At 42.1% G+C, this 14061-nt stretch overlaps 1 protein-coding gene across 7 annotated transcripts in view; it reads left to right on the top strand.

Annotated features, from left to right (window-relative positions):
* Nucleotides 1–14061, top strand: part of FBXW7 (F-box and WD repeat domain containing 7) — a 211006-nt gene that overhangs the window by 180685 nt on the left and 16260 nt on the right. For all 7 annotated transcript variants that reach the window (XM_056562711.1, XM_056562717.1, XM_056562727.1 and 4 more), the window contains one exon: nucleotides 8707–8841. In XM_056562711.1, the coding sequence (XP_056418686.1) occupies nucleotides 8707–8841 (135 nt within the window). The remainder of the gene's footprint in view (nucleotides 1–8706; nucleotides 8842–14061) is intronic.

Raw genomic sequence — 14061 nt, forward strand, 5'->3', positions numbered from 1 at the left:
GAAAGATGACCTGGGGCTATAAAACATTTGGCGAGCTGAACCACCAAATGGTTTGTTGTCTCAACCTGTCCTAGGACATCAATGCTGAACATCTACAGCTTGAAGGCAAAAGCAGAGATAACTCAGTGAACCACGTCACCGGGAGGTTTCCAGCCATGTTACAATTAAGGATGGATTCTTTTATCTATGATAATTGTTCCCCTCCTGGGAAAATAAGAACCTTTCATGACTGGAAAGGCAAATGGGAAGCTATGATGTAGATGAATGGTTTAGTAGTTTATCAAGCCTCAACATGTTATCTGAAAGGAGGGATGTGCAGGTAATTATCCAAGGCATCTGGGCTACGTGCCAGGTGTTCCTCCATTCTGTCCTAAGGAAGTCTGTCGCCTAGCACCCTTCTCCAAAATACTACTGTTTTTATTTGCATGATTTGTCCTCAACAGTTACTCTGCATGAAAAGGGCCTTGCTTATCTTCCTCCTCCACTCCCGCACCCTCCAGCTGTAATTGCTAGTTCCCATTCATTTAGGTCACTTGGTGGAGCTCTGGTATGCAAATGTACATTAGAGCAGATAATCAAGCACCGCACTGAAGGATTACAGGGCCATTCATGTTCCAAACTGGGACACCGTTCCCATGAAGAATACAGTAACCAAAAACAGTTCTTATTGTTCACATGATTATGGAGTGCAAAATATCTCCACGCTGTCACAACCCAACTAAAGCCGAGGAGCTTGAGTAGTATAATGTCTTCTGACAAGGCAAATCGACTGCAAATACCGCTTAGTGGGATCCAAGACTTCTGTATGAATTAAATGGGTTGGAGCTTTCGAGTCTAGGGAATGTTCTGAACAGATAGCCCTACACACTGTTTATTCTATGGACTGCCCTTTATGACTTTTTGACATTAACTGGTTAATGAGTGGGTGAGCTAAACTTTTACAATGTTTGCATTATTTAATAGCCCTATTTTGTGGCTTTTTGTTACATTGCCCACAACTCGGTTTCATAGTGTTCATATTATGTTATCCAATATTAAAGGGGCACTCCACTGCTCCAGTGTTCAGTACATTTTGTTCCGAGTGGTTTGAGGGAGGGGGGTTCTTAATGTCACGTCCACGCCCCTCGTGACGTCACACTCCCTCAATGCAAGTCTATGGGAGGGGGCGTGACAGCCATCACGCCCCCTCCAATAGACTTGCATTGAGGGGGTGTGGTGTGATGTCACGAGGGGCGTGGCTGTGACATCACAACCCCAGCCGTCTGCACCCAGCGTTCTAAAAGAATGCTGGGTGCTGCACAGAGATCGCGGGGGTCCCAGTGGCGGGACCCCCGTGATCAGACAGCTTATCCTCTATCCTTTAGATAAGGGATAAGATGTCTAGGGGCGGAGTACCCCTTTAACTAGTGTATGACTGGACTAAACCATTGTAATTTGCTGCAATACCGTTGTGGACCGCACTGTGTCTGATATTGACATAGAATGGTGTATGGCATGAACCACACTGGTACTGTAAATAATGCACATTCCTGGGCATAGATTCCTGTTCCTGTCTATTCAAATAGTTTAAAAAATAACCCAGTAATGCAGTGAGTTGAGAGCCTGGGTTACTGTATAACTAGGCAGTCTAGAAAAGGTACTGTGAGAGTTATGGTGACTGTGTTGGTTGACCACGTACGAGCTAATGTTTTCTACGTTTTGGAGCACAGAACATCCTATGATGAATATATGAAAGCATCATTGAGGGCTTGGTTTCCAACACATAACAAAGCGCACCTACAGCAGCTCACCTTCTCGTATTCTCATGTTTATGTTCCCTTCCTTTTTAGTCTGTGTTTGCATAACAAATTGAAACCCTTTGATGATCCAAGCTTACTGGCAATAAAGCCCATTCAGCAGATGTGGAACATTTTCATTATTAATCTTTCGCTGTCTATTAGCTGTTCTGTGCACACTTACTGAGTTGTGTTCTGCAAATAGAAACTTGCTCCTGACTACAACTTCTAGCAAAAATGATGTAATCCCCACTCTTCTATATTAACCCAGCCTTTTTACTTCATAGCAAATACACAAATTACACATGACTCACAACAATATTTAGTAGCTGAATATTCTGGCTTTATGTAACGTCCCTCACACTCATGAAAGGAATTGAAATTAATGACCAATATTTTTCCAGATCAGGTGGAAGAAAAAAAATAGAATAATCAACAACAAAGAACATCCATCCCAGTTAGTCTTTTGCTGTTCCTCCTCAGGCTTTTACGATTACCTATAAATCTTTGAGGCTTGGACTTCACTAATGATAAAATTTGACATGAAGATGGTCCAGCATTTCCATAAGCTTTCTACGATGGATGCTTGTCATATACCATTTTTTTTTTTTTTTTTTTTTTTTTTTTTTTTTGTCTCCCCTTGTCCTTTACATAAAGGGGTACTCAGCCCCTAGACATTTTCCCTATCCAAAGAATAGGGGATAAGATTTCTGATCGTGGGGGTTCTGCCACTGGGGACCCCCGCGATCTTGGCTGTGGCCCCACAGACATCCGGTGCATGGAGAGAACTGGCGATGCGGGGCGGAGGCTCGTGACGTCTTGGTCACGCGCCGCCTCTCATGAGCCTCTGCCCCGCTCGTCACGAGCCTCCGCCCTGCATCGCCAGTCACCCAGCATGGAGCGAAGTTTGCACTGGATGTCTGGGGTGCCGCAGCCGAGATCGTGGGTGTCCCCAGCGGCGGGACCCCCGCAATCAGAGATCTTCTCCCCTAACCTTTGGATAGGGGATAAGATGTCTAGGGGTGGAGTACCCCTTTAACATGCAACCCCATATGATAAATGAGGGGAGAAACATGACTTGTCTTCACATGTCATCTTCATATGTTTTAAGAAAAATGTTCCAGCATTGTGTCAAGCTCCTTCATCCAGCCCCCCACACTTAATGATTACTTCCCTTTATAAACTGTAAAAATCTGTTTATACTGCACCATGGCAATGCTGTACCATCAAAAGGGATTGCCTATGTATACTGTAAGGGATCCCGTTCATTTCAGTGAAGGCCAAGTTCCTGCTAGTAAATGCTGATTTGAGGGGACACAATATCGTGGTCTATTGACATAGATGATTGGGAAAACCAATGTTTTTGCCCCATTCCTTCTTTCCATCTTGAAAGACTGTTATCATTGTTTTAGTTGACGGCCCTCTTGTTAGAGCGTTTGGTTCTTTCTATGAGCCAAGTGTAACTGCTCAGTAAGTTCTAAATTTGTTTTAGTAATAAGGTAATTTTTAGCTGGATGTGGAGAAAACATTTGCCACCAATTATAATTTACTTTCAAGTTTTGAGGGATGTTTCATGAAACCAGAATGTTCAGTGAGTAAACATTTTTTATACTGTATCTGTGTAAAACTGTGTGGCCCTCCTCTAAGTATGATGATTCTATAATTATGCTATGGGCTTTGGTGGTGTGAGGCCAAAGAGTTGGCCCTGATTTACTAAGAGTGTAGTGTAGTTTTCTTTGTGGTTTTTTTTCCCAACACGGTATTGGTTAAGGTTTCTCTAAATTTTTTTTTTTTTTTTTTTTTTTTTTTTTTATACACATTCTCTGAGCTGTGGGGTCTATCTCAGCTCAAATCCACCACATTTTATGTGGAAACCTTAGTAAATATGTTGGGATTTAAAGAAAAAATGTCACTCCCCCTTTCCCAGACAACCTTTCCACTTTTCAGGTTTTCTCAGTAAAATGGAGAATTGGTCAGGTTTTTTCAATTCTGGCACAGACAGAATTTCTAGCGCAAAACCTGACAAAACAGATCGGGTTTACAATAGTAAATCGAGGCCATTTTGTTTCTAATTCAGTTATAGTAGGTTATTAGTCCAGCATCTGGCATCAACCATATAGAAACATTGGTGCACTCAGAGAGTTCAAGTGAAACATGGGGAAAAATGGAAAAAAAAGGCCATATTTAACTACCCCTGGTTGCTGCAGCTCCCATTCAACTCCTTTCGTTCCCCTGGACATCTGTTGTCTTCCTGCTTCTGAAACAAGCCCCCTGTGCAGGACCTGTCAGCTTAGCCAGTCACTGGCCGAGGCAGGATAGTGCTACCACTAGTGACGGAGGAGCCAAATGTGAGCTGCAATCGACCAGGGGAAATATATGGCTTTTTATATTTTTCTATCCCACAATACTCCACACTAGGGAACTGATAATGGGATCCGTGTATGTGGACGCAATCCCCCTGTTACATCTGGGATTTTAAATGCTACTACTTTTTTTTTTTTTTTTTTTTTTTTTATCCTGACAGGCAGTGGTGTATAGACTAGTCATAGGTATATAGTCATGGCTATGATCTGTTCAGCTTGTATATTTTCTTAATGGGCTACTTTTGAGGTCATGAATCCAACTAGTTAAAAAGATGTCATGTCCTAGTCATGCCTCTGGCTACACACAGTCTATTACTCAGGAAGACTCTTCAAAGTCAGTGATATTAACAAATCTCTCTTAGAGTCTATTCACACGTACAGTATTCTGTGCAGATTTGATGCGCAGGATTTGAAGTTGTGTTCAGTCATTTAGTTTACATTGAAATCTGCAGCAGAGAATTCTGCGCATCAAATCTGTGCAGATTACTGTACGTGTGAATAGACCCTTAAAGTAAAAACATTCAGGGGGAGATTTATCAAAACCCATCCAGAGCAAAAGTTGCTGAGTTGCCGATAGCAACCAATCAGATTGCTTCTTTCATTTTTTTAGAGGCCTTTTCAAAAATAAAAGAAGCGATCTGATTGGTTGCTATCGGCAACTCAGCAACTTTTCCTCTGGACTGGTTTTGATAAATCTCCCCCTCAGTGTACAAATAATAAAGGGGTACTCTGCCCCTAGACATCTTATCCAAAGGATAGGGGTTAAGATGTCTGATTGCAGCGGTCCCGCCGCTGGGGGCCCCCGTGATCTCCCTACTGCACCCGGCGTTCTTTTAGAGCATCTGGTGCAGCGCCAGAGGCTCGTGACGTCACAACCACGCTCCCTCAATGCAAGTCTATGGGAGGGGGCGTGACAGCCATCAGGCCCCCTCCCATAGACTTGCATTGAGGGGACATGGTCGTGACGTCACAAGCGGGTGTGACTGTGACATCTCGAGCCTCCACCCCACATCGGCAGTCATCCGGCATGGAACGAAGTTCGTTCCGTGCACCAGATGTCTGGGGTGCCGCAGCCGAGATTGTGATAAGAATTCTTATCCCCTGTCCTTTGGATAGGGGATTAGCTGTCTAGGGGCGGAGTACCCCTATCTATCTATCCATATATATCTATATCTATCCATATATATCTATATATATAATATATATATTGGCCAAAGGTCCTCTTTTAAAGGTATATTCAAGCAGTTTGTCAGCTATTCATGGGGCGTCTGTAGGGACGCAGATCATAGACCTGGAGACCACAGTCCCTCCCCACCAGCACATCCACACATTTAGGGAGGAATAGCTGGCAGCACCAGCAGAGATTGCACACTGCTCTTAATATGACTATGGAAGGAGCCGAGTGACTTGTTTTTCTGTTAAATCTCTAAAATCTTATTAAATCTATTGTAATTTGGTCTTACACAATAAGCCAATCCTGGGGGGGGGTAGTGGGTAATTTTTCTAGGGAGTGCATGTTACTCACAATGAAGCGCCTGTATGGCTTGCATGATCAGACTGACATTATTGACAGGAATGTTCAGTCACATATTTAATAATGCTTGTAATTGCATATACATTGGGCTGTAATGAGCCTATTACACAGAAGGGTGATTATGCAAGTCCATAGTCCTTGATGTTTCAGTGGCTAAGAGAAAACACTCAGGTTTTCTGCTTCTGATAAAAATAAAAAGTCAGATTTTGGCCTTGTTTACACCTCTGTAGGGTGTCTGCAGTGCATGATAAGTTGCGCTTTCATTAAAATGCTTTAAATGGTTTTCATTTCCTAAGCTGCTCTTATTGCAAAACTAATAAAAAAAAAAAAAAGCTTCCTAGAATCTCCAATTCATTTCTCACTTTATTGTTTTGGCTTTATGAAGAAATACTTCTGGGACCCTTTGACAGTAAAGTGGCCTCTGGGGCAATCTATTGATTTGCCCTGTTTATTATTAGGAGTGTTTTTAAATGGCATGGGTTGTGGGATGTGAAAGGCAGAAAGCATGATAGTTTAAGCTTTCTATATCTTCTCTGATAAACCGCCTTCCGAACACATCACTTTACTTGGCCTATATACAGATGTCGTTTTAGCAGGAAAGTTGTTGCATTTGGCTCACTCTGGAAGGATATGTTGTTCTGGGTTTTGATTTATGCAGCCTAAAGTCAGCAACTTCCGAGCAGAGAAGTTCGTGACGAATTGAATCACTGTAACTTCACTCATCTCTAATTGCAACCAACTAATTTATAACCTTTCCAACACACACACACAAAAAATAAAAAAAAATGGCTACCTTGTTGCCACTTTAAGAGGGCCCTGTTTAATCTATTTAGGTCATTGGGAGCTGTATACAGATCGACCATTAAAGAGTAGTATTGTGGTCAGTATTTTACGCTATGAAACCAACACTGGAAAAAACTATAACTTTTTATGTGTGTGCTTTTTACACACTTCCTATTTTGGCTAAAATTACTGACCAGAAAGAAGCCCAAAAAATGCCGACCATAAAACACAGCTCGTGAACACCGCTCGTACTGATGTCCTATCTATAGCATAGACCATCAATATTAGATTGATAGAGGGGTCTAACTTCTGGCACCCCCACTCTCAGCTGCCCTATTATTCACCAGACACAGTGCCATACGTTTAGTAGTGGCTGGATCTGGCACTGCAGCTCAGTCCCTTTTTAGGGTGCGTTCACACTGCGGAATCTCCGCTTCAGCGAGTGGAGATTCCATCTGGCGGCCGCTGCCGAAAATACTTAGGCGCTAGGGCCGTGGGGCACTGAGCCGTCGCCATTGACTGCTATTAAATGCTTGCGGAATCTGCGCAAAGAAGGAACATGTTCTTTCTTTGCGCGGAACAGTTTCAGCGGCGGAATTATGCGCCGCTGAAATTCCGCAGTATGAACGGGTCTCGCAGAAACCCATTCACACTAATGTTAAGTTCATACTGCGGAATTCCGCCCGTGGAATTCCGTATTGTAAACCTACCCTTATTAGAATGAAACGGAGCTGCAGTACAAAACGCAGCCTCTGCAAAACGTACAGAGCCTGAGGATAGGCCATGAGTTGTAAAGCCCTGGAATACCCCTTTAATGATAACAGATCAAAGCACCCCTACTCTGTTTATGAAATTGTATTGTAATCTCCTTTTGGCTGTACATTGGAATAATACATTTTTTTAGTTCTTATTCATCTTTCAGTATAAAAGACACTGGGAATTTATCAATGCTTGATATCAGAAAACTAGTGTAAAAAAGGTACAATATACTAAGATACAGGGGTTTATTTAAGAGTGGAGTGGAGTTTTCTTTGTGGCTTTTGATTTCCGACAGGTATTTTCCCAAGGTATTTACTAAGGTTTCCCTACATTTTTCTTTTTTTATAACTGTTCTGTCTGTTTTTCCTCAGCTCAAATCCACCACATTTTCTGTGGAAACCTTAGTAAATATGTTGGGATTTTTCAAAACTGTCGGGGACACGCCCACTTTCCCCGTGGTCACGCCCCCTTATCAGTTGTGTTTTTTTGGGGGGGTTTTTTCCGCAAATTGTGTGGCATGGAACATGCAACACAATTTGGGCGCAAAGCCCCACAAAAAAGTTGGGATCACGTTAGTAAATAAACCCCAATACATGCTCAACAATGCACACAATCAATACATAAACATTAGGAGCAACTATTAAAGCCATTCCATCCTCTGCATTTGTCTCTGGACCCACATTTCTGATGAATTGATGTTGTTAAAGGGGTATTCCAGGAAAAAAAAACTTTTTTTCTTATATCAACTGACTCCAGAAAGTTGAACAGATTTGTAAATTACTTCTATAAAAAAAAAATCTTAATCCTTTCAATAATTATCAGCTGCTGAAGTTGAGTTGTTGTTTTCTGTCTGGCAACAGGGCTCTCTGCTGACATCTCTGCTTGTCTCGGGAACTGCACAGAGTAGAAGAGGTTTGCTATGGGGATTTGCTTCTAAACTGGGCGGTTCCCGAGACCTGTGTCATCAGAGGGCACTTAGACAGAAAAGAACAACTCAACTTCAGCAGCTCATAAGTACTGAAAGGATTAAGATGTTTTAATAGAATAATTTACAAATTTGTTTAACTTTCTGGAGCCAGTTGATATATAAAAAAAAAAAAAAAAAAAAATAAAGTGTTTCCCGGGATAACCCCTTTTAACTTTGCCATACACACTTATATATTTCATTCACTGTAACTGTTTCCCAACCAGGGTGCCTCAGGTGTTGCAAAACTACAACTCCCAGCATTCCTGGACAGCCTTTGGCTGTTAGGAGTTGTAGTTTTGCAACATCTGGAGGCACCCTGGTTGGGAAACACTGGTGTATAGTGAGAAAACCTCTTAAACTCTGTATTGCTGCTCTCATTACTAGCTATTTGATGGTATGTACTTTAATTTTATGATGGTTATAGGAGTACTCTAACCAAGCTGTTCCTTATTTGTTTTCATCAGAATGGAGGCCTGGTGACAAGATAGTAAGTAATATATATGTATTTTAATTATTGTTCCACAGAGCTGGAGTGGACCAGAGAAGCTTCTCGCCCTCGATGAGTTGATCGACAGTTGTGAACCCACCCAAGTAAAGCATATGATGCAAGTCATCGAGCCTCAGTTTCAACGGGACTTCATTTCTTTACTGCCTAAGGAGGTGAGATGTGTCAGCTGTCGGAGGGCACTGCTGGTTGTTTACCCCCTTTCCTGCTGCTATTCTCATTAGGTCCCATAAAGTCTCTTGTGTTTATGAGAGGAGGAGAGCAGACCCATATATATTAGTGTACAGTAATGCCAATTTTATTTTACCCTTGTAACAATAAATAGTATGCAATACTACCAATAACAAATAGTATGCAATTTTAATAATTGCCATTTATTGCTTTATGGCATAATGTTTAGCTTCCTGCATGTCTATAGATTAGTGTTTCCCAACCAGTGTGCCTCCAGCTGTTGCAAAACTACAACTCCCAGCATGCCCGGACAGCTGTTGGCTGTCCGGGCATGCTGGGAGTTGTAGTTTTGCAACAGCTGCAGGCACCCTGGTTGGGAAACACTAATCTAAACCCAAGGGAAGGACAGTCCTTGAGCCATGGTTTCCCTACATTTTCCTCCTCTGGGGTTTTCCCCCCTCTCCTAAGTGATTGAGGCTGTCCGGGCATGCTGGGATTTGTAGTTTTGCAACAGCTGCATGCACCCTAGTTGGGAAACACTAATCTAAACCCAAGGGAAGGACAATCCTTGAGCCATGGTTTCCCTAGATTTTCCTCCTCTGGGGTTTTCCCCCCTTTCCTAAGTGATGGAGACTGTCCGGACATGCTGGGAGTTGTAGTTTTGCAACAGCTGGAGGCACCCTGGTTGGGAAACCCGGCTATATATACAAATACAATGTCAATATTTGTTGTTCAGACAGCAGGGCTTTGAGTTTAGTGCAGGTAGACAGTTGCTGTTTTTTCAGCAATGCTGCATTGTGGAGCTTTGATTCATACTCCGTATCCTCGCCTCACTACAACACATTGATCCACACTGCATTGCAGGCTCCTCGTTCAGCAGCGCAGCTTGTCGTCTCCCCCTATTGCATTCATTACTGAGTAAAAGACATTGCACAACTGTATACCAGCCTCTCTACTGCTGAAGCTGGCCATTGGCTTGGTGTAGTGACAGATAAACATATGAATTTGGGCTCTTGTAATCTCTTTGTTTAGATCTGTGTGTCAGATGATGCCCTCCTCCAAAGAGAATTATTAATGTTTTCATCAGCTTTTTGATCTTTACTTCCTAATGCAGCGGGAGATACTAATTGAGGATTTGATCTTGGTATCATCTTTAGTTGTGTTAGAAGGTTGACTGTGAAATCACTTTGAGGCGTTAAGGGCATTTAATTACACGGGCTTATTTGTTGGGTTTTAATTTTAGCACCATAAAACATTGATGACAAGATGATTATAGATAACATGACATAGGATAATAAAGGAGGGCTAACTATTCTCAGAATGTTTCCACCTAAATGCTAAAATTCTATATAAATAGAAGCCCTTGAGTTGTCCTCTCTTGTCATGTTGTACTCATTGGTATTAGTAGTTCAAAGGACTTAAAGGGGTACTCCACTGGAAAATATATATATTTTTTAATCAACTGGTGCCAGAAAGTTAAACAGATTTGTAAATTACTTCTATTTAAAAATCTTAATCCTTCCAGTACTTATCAACTGCTGTATGTTCCAGAGGAAGTTCTTTATTTTGCAATTTCCTTTCTGTCTGACCACAGTGCTCTCTGCTGACACCTCCCCCCATAGCAAACCTATCCTGCTCTGGACAGTTCCTAAAATGGACAGAGGTGTCAGCAGAGAGCACTGTGGTCAGACAGAAAGGAAATTCCAAAAAAAGAGAACTTCATCTGGAACATACAGCAGTTAAGTACAGGAAGGATTACGATTTTTAAATAGAAGTAATTTACAAATCTGTTTAACTTTCTGGCACCAGTTGATTTACCCCAAAAAAAAAATGTCTTCCAAGGGAGTACCCCTTTAACTGTTCCACAATAGGCCTTGAGTTTCATACATGGCTTGCTCGATTAAAATAATTTTTTTTAAAGTGAATCAGAATTAAAGATGAGCGAACTTACAGTAAATTTGATTCGTCATGAACTTCTCGGCTCGGCAGTTGATGACTTATCCTGCATAAATTAGTTCAGCTTTTGGGTGCTCCAGTGGGCTGGAAAAGGTGGATACAGTCCTAGGAAAGAGTCTCCTAGGACTGTATCCACCTTTTCCAGCCCACGGGAGCACCTGAAAGCTGAACTAATTTATGCAGGATAAGTCATTAACGGCCGAGCCGAGAAGTTTGTGACAAATCGAATTTACTGTAAGTTCCCTCATCTCTAATCAGAATACATAAAAAGCAAGCGTATTTTCCTGCCCTGATCCCTCACTGCTGCCATCCTGAAAGCCCTCAGTCTGCTGCTCAGCACTTCCTCTGAGAGGACTACTTTGCAGGAAAGGCCACACTGGCCGATGGAACACTTGGTCACAAGCCATCATAACAGCAGTGGCAGGAGATTGGGGAGGAGATTATGCTTGTTCTTACTAACTCACTAAAATATTTGCTGGAGGACCCCCCTAAATGTACAGTTTTTCTCTACAATCATTGCTTCTAGGGTACAATAATTCCATACGTATGGTACTTGGTGGAGCACTGCAGAGCAGCTAGAAGTGTTTAGGTAGCAAATCTTACTCAGTTGTGTGCAGCAGTATCATAGCAGAGGGAAGGCCTCTGTACACAATTTGTTCTCTCCTTCGGGTTCCCTGAAACACATTAAGAAACTACTTAGATTGGTTCCATATGCGCTTGTACTTGATTCGCATCCAACCTCACTGGGTCTTGTGGGCATGCGCCCGTTGGTGCGGAGTGACGTAGGTGCAAACACGTCATTTCCCCACTGTGCTCCTGCGTCCAAGACTCTGTGATGGCGGCGGCGGCCATACGTATGGCGGCACGGAACACTGCTGCTTCCCAAAGGTAATCTGTATCTTTGGTTACTGATTGGTCCATTGCAATATAAATAGTGTGCATCACTAACCCATAGACACTCCCTGACGAAGCGGAAGCGAAACGGCGTAGGGGTTGGTGTGCTCTCTGACATTGTGAGTATCGGTGTGGTGACTTTGCATATGTTGTTGTGGTTGTTGCCCACATGGGGTTTGTTTCAGGGTATTTGGACCAGTACTCTCACATAGCCTGGTCTCTTATTTATACCCCCTTTGTCTCTCCAAACTCCCACATCATTGCAAAGTTTATTATTTCTTATCAGCACACTTAGTCTTGTCTCTCCTCTCTAGCTTTTGTGGCTCACCTTATGTATTGTATACATCTTGTGACATTCTTTTTGTAAGCCTGTTATGTATTTGTTAATACCTTTTGGTACTTACTTGCTCTCCAAGAGTTTATTCTAGATCTGAGTGCACACTTTTTCCGGTTGTTACAGATCCTCATATTCATGTTATTTTAATCATGTTTTTATGATCATGTGTGTTTAATAAAATTTGTGATTTTATTGGCTAATTCATTGTTTGGTGCTACTTATTGATGGGATATAGTATTTAGCGTGGTATGTACCAAACGCATAAAACTTTCCCTTATTGAAAAGCCACTTTGGTCGTACTTGGTTGTTTGCCCAGCATTTGGAGCAAACTGTTCCGAACGCTGGAGCCGGCGCCGGGAGTTCATGATGTTTTAGCCCTGCCCCCTCATGACATCACGCCCCGCCCCCTCAATGCAAGTCTATGGGAAGGGGCGTGTCACACCTCCTCCCGTAGACTTGCATTGAGGGGGTGGGGCATGACATCATGAGGAAGCGGGGCTATGACGTCATGAGATCCCAGTGCCGGCTCCAGCGTTCGAAACAGTTTGTTCCTAACACTGAGCAGTGGAGTACCCCTTTTAATAAATTTAACTGCTGATTTTTGTTATTCTATTTAAGATGGAAATGTTTTTTCCTATTTAAAGTTTTGTCTGGTCAAGATGTGAAATTGTAGCATATATGTGTGTTACATCTGTTATGACCAAAAGGTCTGCTCCATACTACTGGGGCAATTGTCATTGGATATAAATAGGGGGCAATAGGGGTAAAAGGAAAGGTTATCCCTGAGAACAAGTGTCACATTGATTAACTTTCTGACACTGGTTATGTGAGGTGGGACACCCTTGCACCCGCCATTAAATTTCTGATTTATCTTCCGATTTCTCAGTTTACTTCTGTGTTAAGTTAGTGACCCATGACAAGGTTGTGACACATTGTATCTCTGGTGACCTTTTCTTGCACCTCTTCAATAAGGATTGTTTTCTGCCCCTTTATGTAAAGTTTCTCTCCCCATGGTTTTACATTGTGTCTTTGGTTTCTGTAAATTTTTTTGTCGCTTGGCACTAAAACCTATGTATAATTCTGTGGACTTGTTTTTCTTTTTTTTTCTTAGTCACCTTATTATTTACTAGAGATGAGCGAACTTACAGTAAATTCGATTCGTCACAAACTTCTCGGCTCGGCAGTTGATGACTTATCCTGCATAAATTAGTTCAGCTTTCAGGTGCTCCCGTGGGCTGGAAAAGGTGGATACAGTCCTAGAAGACTCTTTCCTAGGACTGTATCCACCTTTTCCAGCCCACCGGAGCACCTGAAAGCTGAACTCATTTATGCAGGATTAGTCATCAACTGCCGAGCCGAGAAGTTTGTGACGAATCGAATTTACTGTAAGTTCGCTCATCTCTAGTATTTACCTATTTATATGTTTTTTTGACTTCACATACCCCAGTCTCAATAGCCATGTAGAATGATCATTACTTAATGGTTGGCATGTTTTAAGAGGATTTTCCAGAGGCGGTTTAATTTAATCCATTGGAAGCTCATGTCTTTAGAGAACTACACTTAGAAATAAGTCATTTCCTTTCTGGTTTGATGTCTCATTTACTAGAGCCAGCTGTTAGTTGCAATCTGGCACTACATCATGCTGCAATACTGAAAGTCATGTACCTACACTGTGAATAATCAGAGAGGGGTGGGTGAAGGGGGGATTCAAGCAAGACGCTTCATGGTGAAGTTAAGCGTGCTTATTGAAAAAAAAATTGCCAAATTCATTATCATTTTAGTTACTAGTTGGATTTAAGAGGATTCATATATGGATATACTGGGTAGTCTTTTCATATAAGGCAACCTCAAAAATGGGCCCTAACAAGTGACCCTTTATTTTCCACCTACACCTAGACATTCTGATAATCCCTCACTCATTTACTGTTGTGAATCTGCAAAAATGTTTCTTCTTTATGACAAATTTCCTTAATGCCAGTTGCCCCCCCCCCCCCCCCCCCCCCCCATGGCATGAGAG

The sequence above is a fragment of the Hyla sarda genome, chromosome 1, assembly GCF_029499605.1.
Source record: "Hyla sarda isolate aHylSar1 chromosome 1, aHylSar1.hap1, whole genome shotgun sequence".
Classification (NCBI taxonomy): domain Eukaryota; kingdom Metazoa; phylum Chordata; class Amphibia; order Anura; family Hylidae; genus Hyla; species Hyla sarda.